A 21,584-nucleotide genomic window follows, 5' to 3' on the forward strand; every position below is an offset into this window, starting at 1 on the left:
TTCCGAGGTCCCCTCCACCCCCTCACATTCTGGGACCGTGCGCACACGGACGCGCTGCGCGGACGCCGTGCGTGACCGCGCCTGTGCATGTGCGTGCACACGCCCGCGCGCGCGCCTGTGGGCGTGGCCGCCCGCTTTCCCGCCCATCAGCACCGCCCATGGGCGGGGCGTGCGTGCGCCCCGGGGGGCGTGGCCGGCGCGGGGGGTCCCGCCCCCGAGCAGAGAAGGGAGGGGCAGGGCCATGGCGCGCGTGCTGGTGGTGGGCGCGGGGCTGACGGGCGGCGCGTGCGCGGCGCTGCTGCGGGGGGCGGCGCTGGGCAGCGTCACCGTCTGGGACAAGGCGCGCGGCGCAGGTGGGTCCGGCGTGGCGGGCGGACGGGGGGGCGCGTGGCGTGGCGTGTCGCGTGGCGTGGTGTGTCGGTCTCTGACCGGCTCGTTGCGCAGGGGGCCGCATGAGCACGAGCCGCAGCGCGCGAGACGCCGCCTGCACCGCCGACCTGGGCGCGCAGTACGTCACCCTCGACACCGAACGCGCGGGGCCGCGCCGCAGGTAAGCCCCGCCCCCTCCCCCCTTGGCCCCGCCCCCTCCCCCCTTGGCCCCGCCCCCTCAGCCCCGCCGGTCCCCGTGCTGCGGGTGGGCTCCGGGCTCCCCGCCCGGTCCGCCTCCCGCCCCGCCGCCTCCGATAAAAGGTGGGACAGAGGGGGGAACGCCCGGTCGTGGGCGGAGCGGCGCGTTCTGCCCCACTCCGCCCTGCCCGCGGGGGTCGCGCCTCCGTGGTTCTCCGTGGTTCTCCGTGGTTCTCCGTGGTTCTCCGTGGTTCTCCGTGGTTCTCCGTGGTTCTCCGTGGTTCTCCGTGGTTCTCCGTGGTTCTCCGTGGTTCTCCGTGGTGCAGACCGGCAAGTGCTGTCCCGCTGCTTCATTTCTCAGAGGGTCGTGGGTAGTTTGGTCTGGAAGGGACTTTCGGAGGTCATCTGGCACACCTCGGAGGCACCTGAATGCGGGTGGCAGGGCAGGTAGATATGAAAGAAAATTGGAATATTGTGTCCAGCTGTGGCCCCTCAGTTCCAGCAGGACAGGGAACTGCTGCAGAGAGTCCAGCGCAGCCACCAAGATGCTGAAGGGAGTGGAGCATCTCCCGTGTGAGGAAAGGCTGACGGAGCTGGGGCTCTGGAGCTGGACAAGAGGACACTGAGGGGGGACTCATTCATGTTTACAGATATATAAAGGGTGAGTGTCAGGAGGATGGAGCCAGGCTCTTCTCGATGACAACCAATGATAGGACAAGGGGTATTGGGTACAAACTGGAACACAGGAGGTTCCACGTAAAGATGAGCAGAAACTTGTTCCCGGTGAGGGTGACAGAACACTGGCCCAGGCTGCCCAGGGGGTTGTGGAGTCTCCTTCTGTGCAGACATTCCAACCCGCCTGGACACCTTCCTGTGTAACCTCATCTGGGTGTTCCTGCTCCATGGGGGGCTTGCACTGGATGAGCTTTCCAGGTCTCTTCCAACCCCTCACATTCTGGGGTTCTCTGAAGAGACGGGAGGTGCGTTGTTTTAGCGGGAACATCATGTCTGTGTCCCCAAGAGCAGCTGCCTGGCTGAGGGGACAGGAGGGTGGCGCTGGCAGGACCTGCTGGGCCTTGCAGCGTGCACGGGACAGTTTGCTGCAGCCTGGGGAAGGGGACGGTGATGTAACAGTGGTGCAAAAGTGTGAAATTAATGTGGAAACCCCAGAAAAGGCAGGTGTGTTTCAAGAACCTGCACCCAGAATCACGGCAGTGATTCTAGGCTGATATTCTGAGCTTAAAGTAGCTGTGGTACCTGTCACAGTCCTGAAACCTACAAGTCAAACCACCAACAGTGTCTTTTACAGGCATGGTAGGGAGCCTTGGTATCACACAAAGGGCCAGCCCCTAATAAAATAGCAAGGTAGTTTGTCTTTTTAGAGCTGTGGTTCCTGTTCAAGCATAACCTTGAAATGCGGGTTGAATGAGGTCATTAAAAACTGTTTTCTAAATTTAAAAGTTAGGCCAGTCTTAACTTAAACTGTGAAAAATAACGACAACTGCTCTTGGTTTTTATGTGGTGTATTTTCATCCCTGTGTCTTTTGCTCCCTTTAAGCTTCTATGAGGAGCTTCTGTCTCATGGCGTCTTGGAACCACTTACTGCACCTGTTGAAGGAATGGTAGTGAAAGAAGGCTCCTGCAATTATATGGCACCCCAGGGCATCTCCTCGGTCGTCAAGTATTATTTAAAACAGTCAGGTAATTCTTTAGATGCCTTCATAGGGAATGAAAGGTTATAATGATTGTGTTTTTGAACTGTCTTTCAAATTTAAATCTTCAATGTGAATGTTCAAGTTCCTTGTTTGTTTATGTATGACTTGAAGTTGCTTAGATGGATAAACATGCCTGCAAGCTCTATAGATTTCCAAGCCCTGCAAGCGCTTTACTGGCTTCAGTTGTGCTGCTGTTGTGTAAAAATATACAAACATAAGGGCTGTAGGCTCAGGGGCCAGGCTTATATTTACACTGTTGGCTTTAGCATATGAAAGTTGGACCTAGCACCATTAGGACAGAGATAGTTTAGGTGGAATGAGATCGTGGTTGAGAAGAGATTTGAGTTGTGACTTGAATCAAGTGAGCGTTTGGGTGTTATTTCATGAGTGCATATTTAACTATGTGGTGAGCTACATCCTTTGTTCTGTAGAAATGAGAAAAGATTGAAGGAGAAGATCATCTGCTGGTTTAAACTGTGTAACTACTGCATTGCGAGTAATGTGGCAGAACCACTTGTACAGTTTGGGGACTAATTTAACTCTGTTTTGAAACATGTTAGCTTTGTGAGCAGTCACGCTTTGTTCCCTTCATGTGATTGGTTTTGTCTTTTTTTAATTAGCTGTTTTTTTAGACTCTAATCTTGCAAATAATTAACTGTGTTCTTGTCTTCTGATATACGAGAGATGCTAACAGGGGCAACATGTTCTCTTTTGGCTGCTGGGGGGTGCACTTTGATTGCTTACCCTGTGCCACCTCCTGCACTCCTGATTTCACTCTGAATTGATTGAGCTCAGTAAAGCTGCAGTAAACTAACCTGATGGAGAGAGCAGCTGGTAGTTTTCCATCTGTTTACAGAGCTGAATCAAGCCAGAGAGGAGTCAGATGAGTACCAGCCTTAGCGCAGGGGAGCAGGGAGATCTTTTCAGAAGATGAGGATCTCCTTTTTTAATATCATATGCTGGCTGTTAAATTGGTTCAACGCAACTTGTGAAACCTAAGACTGTATGCTTTGCTGTTACTCAGGGAGACTACTGTGCATTTTCTGTGTGGAATTCACTGCTACATGTATTCAACTTCTCTTTTTTCCAAGCAGGTGCAGATGTCGTCTATGAGCAGCATGTAACTTGCATCTGTCTCCGAGATGGGAAATGGGAAGTCTCCAGGAAAACGGGTCCGCCGGAACAGTTTGATATAGTTATTCTCACAATGCCTGTTCCACAAATTCTTCAGCTGCAGGGTGACCTTCTAAACGGTAAGTTACTACCTCAAAACTGCAGGTAACTAGTGTAAAATGGCAATAGCACAGCAAAGAAACACTCAGCAGTCTGAGCTGTCTGTTAGTTTCTGCCAGAATAAGGGGAACCTGAAAATGATAGAAGGTGGGTAATTTGGAGACTGTACATGTGGCACATGAGTGGTAATACCTTGGTAGCAAAAATACCTACATACAGTCCTAATATCTAAATAGATGTGTACATTTTTAATATGATCTTTATTTTTTGGTGACTCCTAAAACAGGACTTGTCTTTCTGTAACTTGAAAATAGTTATTGAGTCAAATGAGATCCTCAGGTGGTCCCTGTGTGGTGGTTTCCTTGTTGCTACCTGTTCGTTGACATCATGCTGCCTTTGGTATGTTTGTGAGAGGGATGACCCAGGGACTAACACCTGGGTAACAACTGTGCTTTGGGGAAAATCCCTGCGGCATTTCATTGAGCCTAAAATCATATGAACTGGAACAGAGGAACAAGCCCGGATCGGAATTCTCCGTTCTCTGGTTTGTAAGATGAAAGCCTCTCAGACCCTCCAGCTTGTTTGCTGTTGTTGGCTGCCACATGTGGGTTGCGTTCCCCAAATGTGAGTAAATCTCAGTTATCCTTAGGTGATTTATGGAGGTGAATGTGTTAACAGTGCCGTGGAGGCTTAGGAGGAGCAGCTCGGTGCTGAGAAAGAAGTGTACGTTCAGGTCTGGACAGGTTTGCTAGCTTAGTTGCGTTGTCTCAGGTGTGAGGCTCCCAGGACCAGCTTTTCTCTGCAGGCAAGATGATGAGTCCTGCTCACCCCGGTGAGCTCTGTGCACAGTGTCTGCCCACAGTGGCTCCCAGCAGCCTTGTTTGTGGGAGAGCTGGTTAGCTGAGGTGCTGCTGAGCCTGCGAGCAGATTTGATGTGCTTGCCATGAGATTTGATCCTCGCAGAACAGCCACCGTGAGGATTTACAGGGCGGAGACCTTGGTGCAGCTCTGCAGGAGACGGCTCTGAGAGCTGGTGCTGAGCAGATGCCAGGAAGCCCAGCTGGGCCTATGCTGATGCTGGCAGCGCCATTTGAAGCACGCTGGGCTGTGGATTTATCGCCTCAGCTGCGGTGTTGTACCAAAGACATACTGCATCTGGGTAATAACCTCTCTTTGAACTTGGCGTGCTAGCAGCAGCGCAGGGGAATCCACGTGGTTCGAGGTGGTCAGACAGCCCTCGTTGCCTCTCTGCTGCCAGCCCCTGAAGTAGACGCTTGAAAACTTGTGGGTTTTCTGCTCCCTTGTTTGTAGAAAACCCACCAGTGCTTAAAAGGTGAAGAGCTGACTTGAACGCTTGGCTCCTTGTGCTTTGCTGTAGCTTGGATTTTAATACTTTAAAATATGTGAGTGTGGCTTGGAAGCTTTGTTAAAAGACACCAGAGCAATAGGTGGAGGTAGAGTGAGCTGCCCAGGTCTGTCTGGAGTTGCGCTGTAGTAGCCGGGACCTGTATGAGGGAAAAGGAAGAGATGGGATGGCAGGAAAGAGAAGGATAGATGGCAGCAGGACACGGAGCTGCAGCACAGTGCCTTATGGTAGGAGAGTGAAAATTGATGTCTGATCACGGTAATGAAGAGAAGTATTTTCATTGCAACCTCTTATTTTAAGCTTTGTGCCTGAAGAGATAAATATCCTCTAAGTGCAGGAGTTCTCTGCTATTCGTTGTTTGGTAAGCTCTCTTATTTCCCCTGGAAAGTAGTGGTACCTGTGGTGAATTTTTTTGGTTAGTGTGCTCTTTGACTTCATACTCTGAATCATATGAGCAGGGTAAGTGTATAGACATCATTTTTAGCATTATATATTTTCCTTTAAATAGCTGCAGGTGGACTGTTCTGCTATATAAAGATAGAGTAAACTGATGGTAAAAACATGGTTAGTAACCAGAGCATGGCTTTGCAAGTGTTTGGAAGTGAGAGGAGAGATGTATAGCGCCTACAATGGGTTGGGCTGTTTCCCTCTCTGCAAGGAGAGACATCCTCTCTCTTCTTGTGAGGCTTATCCTGATGATGTGATGTGGAATGTTGCTGGGACACGTTTGCAGTCACGGCTGACCCTTAAGCTACTTCAGTTTGGTCAGCTCAGCCCACAGCAGATGGGAAACCCCAACAGCCCAGCAGTACGAGGATGTGGGGACGGGTGTAATGAGGCACAGTCTGGTTGCTCAGTGGTGTCATTCCTGGGGTAAGTGACTGTGGGAGTGGGTCTGGCCCATCTTGTCCTTTCTAATGGGGCTGGACAGGGAATGTCCCAGGAACAGAAGAAAAGTGCATAGTGCTGTTTTCTCAGAGTCTTGCCCAGGTTCCCCTGGTCTCCATCTCAAGGCTTTTCTCAATCAGAGTTGATGTCTTTGCAAATCATCTTTTCCTCAGGTATTGAAATCCTTTCATGTCCAAAAAGTGTGCAGGTCTCTTTTAGAAGATGTAGTTAAGGTGTTTGTCTCACTTGCTTCTGGAGCCCTGGAACTGTCAGATGCTTTCCACAACATCCTTTTAATGTTTTGTATAACTGCAGATTAACTTTTATCTGAGGGAACCCAGCAGGCTTTGTCTCCTTCTCCTCTTTTCTCTTCCCCTCTCTGCCTGTACCCTGTGCGAGACCAGCTTCCAGATTTCCAGCCAGTTGTTAATTCTTCATCTCAGGCAGCAGGGCTGACCCTGTACCCTGGAGTTTCCAAGTGCTGGACGTATTGGCCTCTTTAATTCTGTTTCTTTAGGCGAAGAAGTAAGCGGAAAATAGGTGAGGAGAACGTAAGGAAGGTGTTTCAGAGCCTGGACAGGGCGTAGATTTCAGACCCTTTTTGACTAATAGAGGGTCAGGGTACATCAGTGGATCTCTAAATCTCAACCTTATCTATCGATTGCATGTCAAAGAGCCAAGTTGTGCTGACAGCCCAAAACTGACCCCAGGATTCAAGGTGGGGCCTCACCGGTGCCCAGTACAGTGGCACAATCACTTCTCTAGTCCTGCTGGCCACGCTATTCCTGACACAAGCTCGGATGCTGGTGGCCTTTTTGGCCACCTGGGCACACACTGGCTCATGTTCAGCTGCTGTCACCAACACCCCCAGACACTTTCTTCCCTGAGCCTGCAGTGTTCATGGGGTTGTTGTGACCCAAGAGCAGGACCCGGCACTCGGCCTTGTTGAACCTCAGACAACTGGCCTCAGCCCAATGATCCAGCTGGTCCAGACCCCTCTGCATGGCCATCCCACCCTCCAGCAGATCAACACTCCCACCCAATGTGGTGTCATCTGCAAACTTACTAAGGGTGAGCTCAATCCCCTCGTCCAGATCATTGATAGAGAGATTAAACCGAACTGGCCCCAGTACTGAGCTCTGGGGACACCACTCATGACCGGCTGCCAACTTGTTGAGCATCTGCCTGGTCACTAGTGTTAGCCTGCACATGTGCTGCTTTCTTACCCATGAAGCAGTTCAGTCATTTGTGTGCTCCCGTTTTCCAAATCCAGACGCAAAATCTGTTGATTCTAATGAAAAACATGTTTGTGCATTGCCAGTATACAAACTAGCAATAGCTGGAATTGGGGAGGACAGCCCTGGTTTTGGCTGTAAGTAGCTTTTATTGCGCACCCTCCTTTGCCTCAGTGTATCACTCCTACTTTGACAGCTCGTTTAAGGATCTTCCATATCCTCCATAATTTTCCTCCACTGCTCTTGCTGTGTGAGTTGCCTTTTCACATCAGTTTTGCAGCACACTAGAGGTTGAAATGACTGTGCACCTGTGCCAGGTTCTATTTTAGCCGCTTAGGTATAACTGGATCTAGCGGTTCAAAGCCAAATTAAGTTTTAAATGGGTTTGACGAGGGTTTGTTAGCATTGTGGTATAGATAAAGGCTGTAAAATATGTGAAGGTGCAAAGGGACAACTGTGTGAAGCAGATGGTGCTTTGATTGATTAGTAAGCATTGAAATTAGCCTTTGATATTTGTGTGTAGAAGAACCCGAGTTGGAGAGTTTAAATAAGTAGCCTCAAGTGGTCATTCACCCCTTGCAGGAATTCACCCTTTTCCAGTTTGAGCCTTGAGACTGACTCTGTCACATTGGTACTTTCCCCTTGCTTGAGAATATTGAACTCTCTGAATATTGTATTTTTAAGCATGGATGGTTGCTGTAAACATGCAGTATTTGTCTTTAATAACAAAACACTTTGGACACTTAGGTCCATGTTTTCAGAGGTGTGTCCCGGAGTTTTGGTTCCCGTATTCGTAGGCAGGTGTATCCTCTTTGTGTGGACATTATAGATTCCTCTTCATTGCAGAACTGCTGTGTGTACCTACACATTCACTATGGGAACAACCAGCACCTGCAGTTTCATTACCTTGCTGTAGGTACCTTTGGGTCCAGTGGCCGATTTACTCTTCCATTTCCAAATGTAAACTTGTATATTTATTTCCATGTCTGTAGGACATATTTAAATAAACAGCTTTAATATCCTGATGTAGAAAGCAAATCAGATGAGGCTTATCAGTTTGAACCAGACTGAAATTTTACCTTTGGTGAGATGACTTGCTAGAATTAAGATTTTCAAATAATGACTCTCCCAAATTATATGTTCAGTGGCAAACTTTCCATTTTAATACTTAAAGCTCTGCAGACTTAAAGCTTCTGTTAGGTCAATTTATTAGTTTGTGTCTCTTTTTCTTTTAGAAGAGCCTGAAAGTTTATGTCATTGTGAAGCTGTATACACGTAGGAGGAGACAGAATCAAGTGGCCTTTAGCCACTTAGAATTCTCACTTCAAATGGACTGGGTGAGAAATGGCATCTAGAATTACTTCTGAGTATAAAGCAAAACATGAGATTAGTGGAGAAGTTTGTGTGTATACACACCTTTATTTTTTTAATATATATGAAGATGTATATGCACATATGTGTATTTATTTACATCTATAAAGTATTTTGTTGTGTTTATTGGTATTCTTCTGTTCTGTTTGTTTGAATTTTGCCAGCATTTATCCATTATTAATTGAAAGGGGGCAGAGAAGGGAATGACGTGCCTATGGCCAATCTTTTTAGATTTACTAATATATTTATTCATCTTAATTTTCAACTTTTATGCATTCCTATAGAACAGCTATCGTGCCCAAATAGATATCAGTTCCATATTTAGCAATAGCAGAGACAGAACTAGTAGTAATGCTGGAAGTCATAGTTTTGCTTGGTTTCCATTCAGAAACCGTATGTGTCCTGTGTTTACTTGAAGTTACGGTAGAATTACCAAACACAGTTAATCGAAAGAGAAGAAAAATCTTCTTGCAATGTCTTTTGCTTTTCTTTCTTTACATAGCATAAGCTTTTAAAATAGTTGAGTATTAGTACTAAGTTGAAACAGAAGGGGAAAAGAGTTTTATACCTCCTTGCAACGCATTTGGAACAACAATAGGTGGCAGCAATCAAATGATGTGCAGGACATTCAGTTTGAATAACGCAATTAAATTAACTGCACTTATTTGTGTTTGGGCTTTACATATTTTGGTAGTAAATGTTGCGGTTATGCAGAAGGTAAAAAGAAAATGAATAAGTGTGTTTCTGGGTTTTGCAATGCAAATTTGGTGTCAGAAAAGGAATAAATTAGCTTCAAAGCAGGATCTTTGCAAATGAAACGACTAGATTTTGCAAATGTTCATCCTCTAATAGTATTTCAGCCGTGCTGGACTGTTACATTGTTATAAGAATCCTAGATTTGTATACCAGGTTCCATATGATCACTAACCGATATAGTCCTTTTTTGCCTGCTTTCAAACCAGATTTGCAGGCTGGTTTGTTAGTTCTGGTTTTAGTAAGCCATTTGGCAACTAGTTCTGGTTTTAGTAAGCCATTTGGCAACGTGGCAATTAAAGTTTGCAACAATTTGCGGTAGTTTATCAGTGCGCTCAGAACGTTTTCATTAAGTTGCTTCACTCGGAATTTAAAATTACAGTATTGCCTGTTTAATCTGCTAATAAAACAGAATGGCTTGGCTTTTGTTTCAAGCCTGACCTATTTTTTTTCCCATCTGTGTGAATGCCCCACATGTTTTAAATAATACAAGCTGATGAGAAGATATAAGTAAAGTAGGGCTGTATTTACGTAGGGAGGCTTTATAATGTGAATTAGGAAAGCATGACTGATAATTTTTCATGAGTCCTGAGCGCTTTCTGAATACGTGTTTAGTTTTGCATGGCGTGATGATAAATTCTGAATTCTGTAGTTCCGGTTCCAGGCAATCTTAGCAGGGCTTATCCAGGCTTTGGCTTTGCTCTCGTTACCTAACATATTGAAAATGTCTGGTGTAAATGTGTACATCGATTTGTTAGTTACTTATCAGACCCTAGGAGCTGATATCACACTGTGCAAATATTTGTGCTTTCTGGAAATATGAACAGTTATTAATTTGGTGCGAGAGTAGCTGTTGGTATTAATGTGGCCCTTTAAGCGCCTGTCACTCATTTGAAATGGGACCATCAGCTCCAGCGCTCACCTTCTCTTCAGCCTTTGTACCCTCCTGTGAGCTGATCTGACTCGCCAATCCAGCAAGGAGATGGTTATAGATACATAGATATATATAAAGTATGGAGCTGGTCTATTTGGCTCTGAAACCATTACATGTTCTCTGCCTTCTGCAGCTCAGGTGTAGCCTCCCTTCTTTGGGCCTGCCTTTCAAAACAAGGCAACTGAAGCTGGAACCGCACATCAGGAAGAGGAAAAATCAAAGTAGGTCATGTGTATTCTTCAGTGTTTGTTTGACTTTGCCTATTTTTAGGTGTTTCTTTAGAGTGTTTATAATGGGCTTGTTCTGCAGTTGTTAGTTGAACACATTGAAAGGCTATCAAAAGTCAAATAGGTCACCACACTGCTTCCATTGACTTCTTCTGAGAAGCGTGAGGATTAAATCCAATGCCTGTGAGCGTGAGGGGCTAGAAAAGGAGAATAAAGTGGAATATATGGTAGATAGTGGGCTACTTTGCACTTTATTGTTGTCAGTCAGCACTGCATTTGGTAGAATGCTGAAACTTTGATTTGACAGATATCAAAGCAGAAGGAAAAAAAGAAGAGGAAAATATGCCGCCTTATGTCTTCAGACTTGGAGGGAGTGAGGCAGCCGCTTCCCTTTGGCCAGACCGCAATGACAGCTCTTAAACAGAAACCCTGCGAGGGGCTCTCGCTCTGTCACAGCATCTTCTCAGTGCCTGGTACCATGACAGAAGCATTTCTTCTGGCAGCCCCTGTTACTGGTTCTCTCCTGTCTCCAGCTGTATCGGCACAACTGTCGGTGAGGCCGCAATAATGCAATCCCTCCCTCCCCGTCTATTTTTAGCAGGATCAGTGGTGTGATTTTCAGTTCACCATGTGGCTCGCAGCCGCGCTGGCACGTTATGCGCTCTCAGCAAGGGTAGGAGAGCAGCACAGGGACTGTGCGAGTGATTGAATGATATAAGCAGAGAAATGCTCTTGAATCTGCAGCTTCAGTTCTAAGTGTGGGTTTCCTGTGTGGTCCCAGGAGACATTCAGAGCACCTGCACCTTAGACTGGCAGCAGATTGTGCTGATGTAGCTAAAGTAGTTTAAAAAACCCCTACTTGTGACATGCAGGGGAGACCTCCTTACTTTCTACAACTACCTGAAAGGAGGTTGTAGAATGAAGAGGGTTGGTCTCTTCTCCCAAGTAACAAGTGATGGGATGAGATTTCCCAGAGTCTGAAACCATTTTGTGCTTGCTCAGAGCCACAGGAAAGCCCTTGAGGAGCGAGTGGGGAGAAGGGAATGGAGCTGGTGAGGGACTGGAGCACAAGTGTGATGGAGCGGCCGAGGGACCTGGGGGTTCAGCTGGAGAACAGGAGCTGAGGGGAGACCTTCTGATCTCTGAACTGCCTGAAAGGAGCTTGGAGCCAGGGGGGTCGGGCTCTGCTCCCCAGGAACAAGCGCCAGGAGCAGAGGAAACGGCCTCAAGTTGCACCAGGGGAGGTTGAGGTTGGATTTAGGAACAATTTCTTCCCCAAAGGGCTGTGGGGCATTGGAACAGGCTGCCCAGGGCAGTGCTGGAGTCACCGTCCCTGCAGGGCTGGACAGACGGACATGAGGTTCTCAGGGATATGGGGCAGTGCCAGGGGTGGGTTATGGTTGGACTCAATGATCTTGAGGGTCTCTTCCAACCCAAATGATTCTATGAGTCTATGTAAGCAGTGCTGATTTTGTGTGTTGACTCATGTAGTTCAGCCCAATCTATGTGTAATTACCGTAACCTGGACATGCTGCTTTTCCTGTCCCTACTGCCAGGGCTGGTTGGCAGAGTGCTTCAAAACCATGGGACTTCATGACAAAACTTTATTTAATGCTCGTTTAGCCCATTCATGTCATTCCAGTAGTGTATCTTAAAATAGAGAACGGGACCGCAGGAATGTTGGATCAGCTCAACTTGACTCCATGTGTGTATGTGCACGTGAGGGTTTTTTCTAAATAATAAAGGTGATGGTATTTGAACACAGGACATACTTGGAACAGAACAAATAAATGCTCTAAAACTTGTTTATCTCAATAATAAACACAATACCTCTTGTTTTTTTCTAACAGCAGACAGTCTTTGGGACTGTCCAGGGTTTGTGTTTAGATAGGGAAATGTTTCCAAAGCTGCTCTTTGCCATGAGCCTTGCCAAAAAATGTGACCAAACTGAGCAATTCTGAAACTTCTTTGTCTTTTGGGACACGTATTCAATGAGCTGATGATTACTGTGTTTTAAGTAGCCCGATATGCTACTAAGAACTTATTCTAAGTCTAATCAAGGTAATTATATCAGACTTGAATTTTTAGACCCTGAATCTAAAATGGTTTCGATGGTTGATTTTTCTTTGGGAATGATGATCATGTGCATCTTGCCTCTCCCTTTGAATAAAATCCCTTTTTGTTTGAAGTTTGATAGGAAATCACCAACTCAAACTACCACTTTTACAGACTTGAAAACCTCTGGAACATCTGGCACAGGTTTGCAAGCAGTCTTAACGTTTCATTGTTTCCTTTAACTAATTCTGCAATCCAATAGGCAGAAGTCTTCACTGGAACACCTTTTTTAATGCTATGTGCATTTTAATATATTCTCATAGTTTAGGCAGCGCCTGGATGGATTTTTGTGGATTTCTGGGTTTTTTTAATAGTTGTTGGTCACTCAAACCAGTGTAATCAAGACCATTCTTTATAAAGATTATCTTTACCTCACATGGATACATCTTCAAACTTTTAAGTTATTTTTGCAGTCAATGCCTGAATTAGAGCAGGAAAAGGATTGATATATATATATATTAATTTTAAACTTAATGAGATGTTGACTTCATTGAGTCAAACATAAAGTGTGCATTGAGCAGTTAGCTTTTCACACTTGGCATAATAACTTCCAAGAATGTATGTTGTGCTCTTTTATTAACATACTCTCAGAAATAACTGACCCTCCAACATGTTTGTCAACACTAAATTCTGTTCCTGTGCCGTCAGGTGAGATGATGTCGATGGTTGAGGTTATTTGGAGGTGGCGTTGCAAAGCACATCGTCAGCCCTAAAGGTGTCAGATGGGTCAGGTCACTGATGTGGCTGCAAACTAACACTGGGGGAAGAATCCCACAGCTAAAAAGGCTTGTGTTTGTGTCAGCGGGTTGGTCTGGTTTAGTCTGTGGCTTTGTGGGCTCTGGAGCTGAGCAAACCTGAGCGAAATGGGAACCTCCTCTCTATTCAGAAGCTTGCAGTCAGGTCAGTTGAAGCTTTTTCTTCTATAATATCCATCCAGATTGTCATATCCTGTTAGTAATTTAGTTGTATTGTGCTCTGGATTTACCTGTGGTGCTTACAAGCCTGCATTTAGCTCCTTCTCACCAACCCTTTGCTTTGGCTCTTGTGCGGCATCATCCGGTAGCGTGGAGGCTGCCTGGGAGATGGACGACATCCCGATGTACGAATGGATGCTTTGACCAGGATTTTATTGCTCTGTGATAAAGGGGAAAAAACAACTGAGTGTCCCATTTATTCCTGAAGAGCTTCTTGTTGCCACCTGTGTGAGAATCAAAGTTGACTTGGAAGTGTGACATGTAGCTGGAATGAGGGGTCTAGGATGAGAGGAAACGGCCTCAAGTTGCGCCAGGGGAGGTTGAGGTTGGATCTGGGAACAATTTCTTCCCCAAAGGGCTGTGGGGCATTGGAACAGGCTGCCCAGGGCAGTGCTGGAGTCACCATCCCTGGAGGGTTGGACAGACGGACATGAGGTTCTCAGGACATGGGGCAGGGACAGGGGTGGGTTATGGTTGGACTCGATGAGCTTGAGGGTCTCTCCCAACCAAAATGGTTCTGTGATTCTATGGTTTACTATTGGCTGCCTTGCTCTTCCTTAGGAGTTGAATCCCCTGCCCAAACTGCCTTTCCAGGGAAACTCAAAGCACTGTGTGGGTCTCCTTTGTTCTTTTACCAAAAAAAAAGGCATTTTAGACTTCATTCAGTGACTAGTGTAGTTCTCACCTCCTTTTGAGACAGAATCTGGCTTTGTAACCCAGTTATTTCATAAGTTCCTGATGTGCTACTTTCTTCAAGTTTTCTGTTATTTCCAGTATTTTGTGACGTGAGAGTTGGCAGCGTGTTTGGCAGGATGAATGTTGTTCCATGATGTGTAACCACGAGTCCTGCTCTGCTATTCTGACCCACGCAAGATGCCCGAGGGCGAGCGGATGCCCATGGGTGCTCACCTGCAACAGAGGTGGAAAACCAAGCGTGCTGTGGCAGATAGCGTGCTTGGAGGTGATGTCTTGCCTTTGTCATGTACCTTAATAGTTGTTTGAAAACCATAAATATTGCCTGACTTTTATTATAAAAGTCAGATGTGAGGCTTCCCGAAGTTCTTCAGGTCTTGAGTTCATTTATCTGGGTTTCTGTTTTCTTTCGCAGCTGTTTTAGGATCTGCCATCAATTCATCTAGTGATGCTTTGAGCGGTTGAAAACTCTTTCACATATGGTTTGCAGAACGACTTTTAAGTATTGCTTCACTTTTTAATTTATTTTGTTTTTAAATTAATAATTCATATCATTTGTAATGGCTGCGTTCCCTAATAAAAGCATAGCAGTTGAATGTAATCAACTTCAAACATCTCCTGCTGCCCCAAAAGTGTTTTGGTCTTTGCTTTTGCACCTTGTTTTATCGAGTGAGTACTGAACTTGTAATCTTTGAAATGGGTTATTTCACTTAGATGAGAAGTCCTCATGACGTAAAACTGGATGGAAAGACAATTTAAAGCACTAATTAGTAGCTTCTTAGCAGTTGTCAGGTGCGTGATTGTAAGTATTTGGATCTCGCCAATCAGGATTTGCTGTTGGGGTGATCAGGGTGGGCTTGAATGCTTTGGGAAGCACCGAGTGCGTAGTTGTTTTCCCATTCCGCTGCTGTCCAACAGGGTAAGCACGCGGTCTCCCAGTCCCAAAGCTTATTTAATTTAGGAAGTGGAATAGGCTTAGGAGAGCGAGACCTGGATGGGCTGGGGAGTTGAGCAGGGAAAAATTTAATGAAATATAACAAGGGAAAGTGTAGAGTCTTGAATCTGGGCAGGAACAACCTCAGGTTCCAGTATAAGTTGGGGAATGACCTGTTAGAGAGCAGTGTAGGGGAAAGGGACCTGGGGGTCCTGGGGACAGCAGGGTGACCATGAGCCAGCACTGGGCCCTTGTGGCCAGGAAGCCAATGGTACCTGGGGTGGGTTAGAAGGGGGTGGTCAGTAGGTCAGAGAGGTTCTCCTGCCCCTCTGCTCTGCCCTGGGGAGACCACACCTGGAATCTTGTGTCCAGTTGTGGCCCCTCAGTTCCAGCAGGACAGGGAACTGCTGCAGAGAGTCCAGCGCAGCCACCAAGATGCTGAAGGGAGTGGAGCATCTCCCGTGTGAGGAAAGGCTGAGGGAGCTGGGGCTCTGGAGCTGGAGGAGAGGACACTGAGGGGGGACTCATTCATGTTTACAGATATATAAAGGGGGAGTGTCAGGAGGATGGAGCCAGGCTCTTCTCGATGACAACCAGTGATAGGACAAGGGGCAGTGGGTACAGACTGGAACACAAGAGATTCCACTTAAATATGAGAAGAAACTTGTTCCCGGTGAGGGTGTCAGAGCCTGGCCCAGGCTGCCCAGGGGGTTGTGGAGTCTCCTTCTGTGCAGACATTCCAACCCACCTGGACACCTTCCTGTGTAACCTCATCTGGGTGTTCCTGCTCCATGGGGGGATTGCACTGGATGAGCTTTCCAGGTCCCTTCCAACCCCTGACATTCTGCGATTCTGTGACTTTATTGATTTAGTTGATGAAGCACCCTGCGTTATAGCAATGAACTCAGTTGCTCCAAATTATTTAAAATGTAAAGAAAATATTGCCTTATTTAATGAGATTAAAGCTATCCTTTCAAAAGAACAAGGGACATACAAATACTGCTTTCCAGAGTCACTCCTGTTGCACCAGTAGCCTTGGAGACTATTCCCAAAAGCTTTAAAAATACAACTGGACTGCAATGTGGTTGAGTGAAGACAGGCAGGAGAGGGTAAGTGGATTCTTCTCTATAAAGAAGGATTTATTGCTCTTTCCTCATTGGATTTATATTTTAAGGAGAACAGGGTAGCTACCTATGGAACTTTAGGAAAATAAATTTTATTAAATGAATTATGTGTGGACAGCAAGTGGTTTGTGTCTCGCAGACTGAGTGCAGAACACGACGGTGGTGAAAACTTCATAAAGCATAAAGGAAATAGACTCGATGACTGGTTGTGTGTCCTTTGCTCTCCGGCACAGTAGGGAGTGTATTTTGGAACATGAATCAAAACCTCTTTCATCTATTCTGAATTCAGGCATGCTTGTTGCAAAAGTAAGTTTGAAACCAACATTCACATTCTATAGTGTATATTATGCTCAAAGGCAAAAATTTAACTTTAAAATGATCATTTGTTTTCAAATAGCTCAACTACTTTTAGAGTTTATGGCCAACTCGATTGCAAAGGTTGGTTATTTCCATAAGATAGAATTGTCTGAGCAGTGAAGAACATGCCATGTAGCTCCTAACAAACATGGAAAGTTGCCTCAAATTTGGGTTTTGAATGTTTTTGCCTGCAGAGGATCATTGGAAGAATTAAATACTCAGTTGAAATTCCCAGGGCCTCAGTTTCCCATAGTTGCACTTCAGCTTGTGTCATTTACCAAGTAAATCCTTGTTTAAACTTCAGAAATACAAAATCCTGGTAACTTTAGGTGCCATCCTCAGGGCTGGAAAAAGGGAGACTAATGAATTACGTATCTGCGATGCTGTCAAAATGCTTCGAGTCTCAATCTGTGTACTGCTTACCATGCTGCCAAAGGCCATCGTTTTTAAAGTCCCCAAAGCTTTTGCCGCTTCGTTCTTTAGGAAGTATGTGTTATTTTTTAAGTCCGATGTTAACAGTCACAATGCCACGTTTTCCGCTTCAGATGCCATGGAAGAAGCTCAGCGCCGTCAGATCTTCGGAAAATAAATGTAACGTGTCAGTTCTTTTTTATTAAACACTTAGGAGGTGGTAAAATGCTGGAGTGATCCCATGGGTCTGACAGTTCTTGTGAACAGCTTCACATTGAGGTTCATCAGGGAAAACAATCAGCTCTCGTGTCTCGTCGTGCTACCACAAGGGTTTTGAGCGTCAGAGGTTTGAAAGCGATCTCCATGGGATTTTTGGGTGGCTTGCCGGCCTGAACTGCGCCTTATATCAATACCAGTTCTAAGGGTTTGGGCTTTTTAATGCCTTGTAAATCTTCTGGCAGTGCAACTGTGCTGCTGATAGTGTGTTTATAGGCAATGAGACACATACTTACCTGGTTTCTTTTAAATTAGTGTTTATTCTTTCCTGCCATGTTGTCTTTAGCCATAAATCTTATCTCCCTTCTTCTTGCATGGGTCAGCCTGGCAGCTCTTGTATTTTGCTGGAGAGTTAAGATACCAGTTGTAACAACAGTTTGTGAGGTTTAAGGCTCAATTTTCAGCAAGTACCTGCATTTTCTGCTTTAATGGTGTTTGCAAGGCAGATAAGTCTCTGAGCAGCATCTTATGAGATCAGTATTTCTGCTTTGCTTTTTGTGTTTGTCAGATTGAGCTATTAGAGTTGATAGCCAAGTGTCACGGTCCATTCAATGCTGGACTCGTGATGGTTCTTTTAACCTTAATCTCAGAGCACAAAATTAAGGTGACCAAAATGCCAAGGGGTTATAATTCAATCAAGCCGTATTACTTTATTAATTTGGCTTTAAAGGGGCATGTGATAGAGAGTAAGAAAAGGGAAAAGAAACGGGGAAAAGGAAAAGTAAAGATGAGAAGTGAGGTTGGGTTTACCACCAGTCCAGTGCCAGAAGCTCCCTCTGGTCTCCGGTCCTGTGGAGTCCTGCCGGTCCTCCATCGTGGTTCGGGATCCTCTAGTGGGAAGATCTTCAATGGTGTCCATTCTGGTCTCATCTTTTATGCTTCTTCACCCCCCCTTGCTCCCTTGTTTTAGCCCAGTCTCCGCCTTGATTTCACAACCCAGGCTCGTACTGCGCAGACTTCAAAGATTCATGCTTTCTTTTGCCAGTGCTTATGTGTCCAGCATTCAGGGGTCTCTCTCTGGTCCATTGGGTGACCTCAGGACCCTTGGTGAGCTTCTGGACATGCTCCTTTTCCTTGGCCATTGTTTGGGGGAACAGGTGAGGGACATGTGTGACTGAGGCTGCAGGTGAGAACACATCTTCTGGACGGCAGCTATTGTCCCTGGGTCAAAGAGACCCTCATAACAACAGCCTTCAGGAGGCTGGAGCTGGTTTGGCTGAAGCAGCAGGTGAAGTCCACACAGCAGCATTGTTATCAGGAGCCCCCCGTATTGGAGAAACAGTGCAACACAATGCTGTTCCTTGGGCCTCTCTCCAAGTCATTGTCCACATGTTCTTTCCATCAGGGCCTCAGTTCTGTAAGTTCTTGGTGGTGATGTTCAGGCAAATACCGCTCCATCTTCACACCGACTTTCACACCAAGTCACCATTGATGGTTGAAAGTGGCATGTTTCTCAAGAAACAGTTTGTGGCAGGAAGAGCGGAGAGTTTGGCTTTGAATACACAGTTTGGTACGATATGTTAGTGGCAACTATTGTTTTTTTTTCCCCCCTCTTCCATCTGGTATTTCATTTTTCCATCCTCTGGTAGGTTGTGGCTGTCAATAACTTTATAATCTGTCAATAACTTACAAGGAACCATTTCTTTTTCACTGTGTTACATTTTGAGCGTTTATAGTCCATAGCAGTGATTTACCTTATTGCAAGTTAAAAGAGAGACTAGGGAATCAAGTTTTTAAGTAGTTTACTTGTCTAAAATTGTGTGCAGGCTCTAATTTAAAGCTGGATAAATTACAGCAGAGAGGCCTTTTGCAATCGGGTACAACTTTCTTAATTAATCTGTGCTTTTAGAACACTTGGTGGCGTGTCTAAATCCCTTGGAAAGTCTGAGATGAGACACAGGATGCAAAACGAAATGCACTGTGCTAGAACAAGAGAAATAAAGCAGATACGACATCCAGAACACGTGATACATTTGAAGCCACATGAAACAATGTGCTGATCGTGGGTAAGACGTCACAAATGTACGCGGCTTTATAGTTTTTTAGCCATTTCACAAGCTGAGTTCTAGATGGCGAAGAATATGGAGATGTAGCCTTAATAGCAGGTGAGATACAAAAGGACTGGAGCAAAATACCGTGGTGGTAACATGCGATCAGCTTTATACATCTGCACATTACCTAAGAGTAGCCAAGGAAAGAAAACTGCTCGCAGGAGAAATCATTGAGTAACCCAGAACTGGAATTAGATAGATTCATATTGCATGGAGGGGAGCTGTGACACTTCCCCTTCGGTGTGTTTTAGATCACTAAAGTCACTTATTTGATACAAGAGAGAAATGAGGTAGTTTATCTTTGTTGACCGCATTCTGTGTTACTCTTTCTTTGTCACCAAAGCACTTATTTTAAAAGAAGATAAGGAAGGAAAAAGAACAACGTGATTGGAGCAAAAGCAGCTGTTAGTGCGGCGTATTTTACAAAGTGAATTACCCAAATGGCTTGTTTGCTTTCATAGGTTTTCTGAGGAGTGCTACACAGCGCAGCATTGAAGTTTTTAATTGGTAGGTTGAACTACTATAGAACTTTCTAACCAAATCTAGATTAAATCTGGTATTAAATCAGTTCTTTTTACTAGTGGATTGTGTTTTTCCCTGTCATCATGAGGTGTGTGCTCTGGAAATCATTGAACTATTAGACACCAAAACATCGGTACCAGTTAACACCAGCTCACAAGCTCAAGTGAGAAAATGAGAGGAAACCAGATCATAGAATTTTTGTTAAAACAAAGTGTTTTAGGCATTCATCCTGCAGAACAACCAGAGAAATTGCTCTGTTTATCAGTTCCTCTGCAAACCTTAATGTACATGCATTCGCAGGCTCTTGCTCCTGCATTGAGGTCTACAGCAGCACTTCCTTCAGCAGGCGGCAAAAGGGGAGAGAGAAACTTTATTCTAAGACCATATGGTTTTATTTATAACGTGTTTCACAACTGTGACATTCATAGACGGGGCTTGTGTGCTGCGCTCCCATTCCCGCACTCTGCAAGCGAGCAAAACTACAGCCTCTTGATGCGATCGCATCCAAGTGATCGGTAGCATCTCTTGGTACTGTTAAAACATTAAGAAATAATGATGTTCTTGTTCCCTTTTCAGCCTCCTTTAACATTTTAGATAATATCTGTCACAGACATAAAAGGGAAGTACAAATATTTCAAATATGGATGTTAGTCTTAAACCTGCGGGTGCTTTATGGTGACTGTTATGCAGTGTTGCATCATAGTGGTAGCACAGACATTGTGTGTACCCCTCCACTCCTCGGGGCGTTCTTTGCTATTTTAATTAACAAATACAGATATTTGCAGGTTCATTAAGAGCAAGTGGAAAACATATATATTTTTTTTTCATGTTTTTTCCTGCAAATTCCTGCTTTTCTGTTGATGGCTTTTCCACGTGCACAGGAAATCCAGAGTCCTATCTCGGTGTCATCAGCTCATGTGGAGCAGGACCATGATTTACTGTCTCTGAGGACTTTCTGTGGTACCTCCCCATGAAAACAAATAGAGCGACGGTCACATTACAGATGGCAGATTTTTGCCCCTTCCTGTGCAACATGGACCCTATTTCTAAAAAGAAGACAAAAGCCTTTGTTCTGCTGAGTCACGCTCCAGAGCAACAGCTACAAAAAACTTGGTGCACTTTGATTCTACTTCCAGTTTTGACTTTGAAGTTCTTCTCGGTGCTGGAGTTGTGATATGATTTAGCACGCACGCTCCTGCACGTGTTTCCCCTGAGCTCTGTTATTATGGTTCTCCCTTTCGGTTGCACCCTCCATGAGTTCCGTCTGCTTCATGTGAAGCTGCTTCATGAAACAGAGAAGTAGATGATGACCATCAGCTTTCACGAGTCCAAAGCACATCGTCTCCCAAGGTGATGAGTAATAACCAATTGTTGTTTTTGAGGTGTTTTGGTTGCTTTGAAATTCAGCTGCCGGCTCATTGAAGTGTATTTTTAGGGAATGCAGGTTTGCAGCCAGTAGGGTGTAATGGTAATAACAGGATGTGATCCATGAAAAAGGCCGTGTGGTGTAGATGTTATAATATGCCATCATGAGCTAAAAATTAATGGTGATCCATGGGTCTGTATGGGATGCACCCGTGGGTGCTGAGGGAGCTGGCTGAGGTCATTGCTGGACCACTCTCCATCATCTTTGCCAAGTCTTAGGCGATGGGAGAGGTGCCTGAGGACTGGAGGAAAGCAAATGTCACTCTAGTCTTCAAAAAGGGCAAGAAGGAGGATCTGGGTAGCTATAGACTGGTCAGCCTCACCTCCATCCCTGGGAAAGTGATGGAATGACTTATCCTTGGTGCCATCTCAAGGCATATCAGGTCTAAGAGGGTCATTAGGGGCAGTCAACA

At 45.5% G+C, this 21,584-nt stretch overlaps 1 protein-coding gene across 1 annotated transcript in view; it reads left to right on the top strand.

The window, feature by feature from the left end:
* Nucleotides 1-241: 241 nt before the first annotated feature.
* The window catches only part of RNLS (renalase, FAD dependent amine oxidase), a gene marked incomplete at both ends in the record, with an annotated part of 70,853 nt that continues 49,510 nt past the window's right edge, over nt 242-21,584 (top strand). Inside the window, 4 exons of the mRNA XM_080348109.1 lie at nt 242-353; nt 445-550; nt 2,126-2,268; nt 3,377-3,535. Coding sequence (XP_080204235.1) covers nt 242-353; nt 445-550; nt 2,126-2,268; nt 3,377-3,535 — 520 coding nt within the window. The remainder of the gene's footprint in view (nt 354-444; nt 551-2,125; nt 2,269-3,376; nt 3,536-21,584) is intronic.

The sequence above is a fragment of the Nesoenas mayeri genome (genome assembly GCF_963082525.1).
Source record: "Nesoenas mayeri genome assembly, chromosome: 7".
Classification (NCBI taxonomy): domain Eukaryota; kingdom Metazoa; phylum Chordata; class Aves; order Columbiformes; family Columbidae; genus Nesoenas; species Nesoenas mayeri.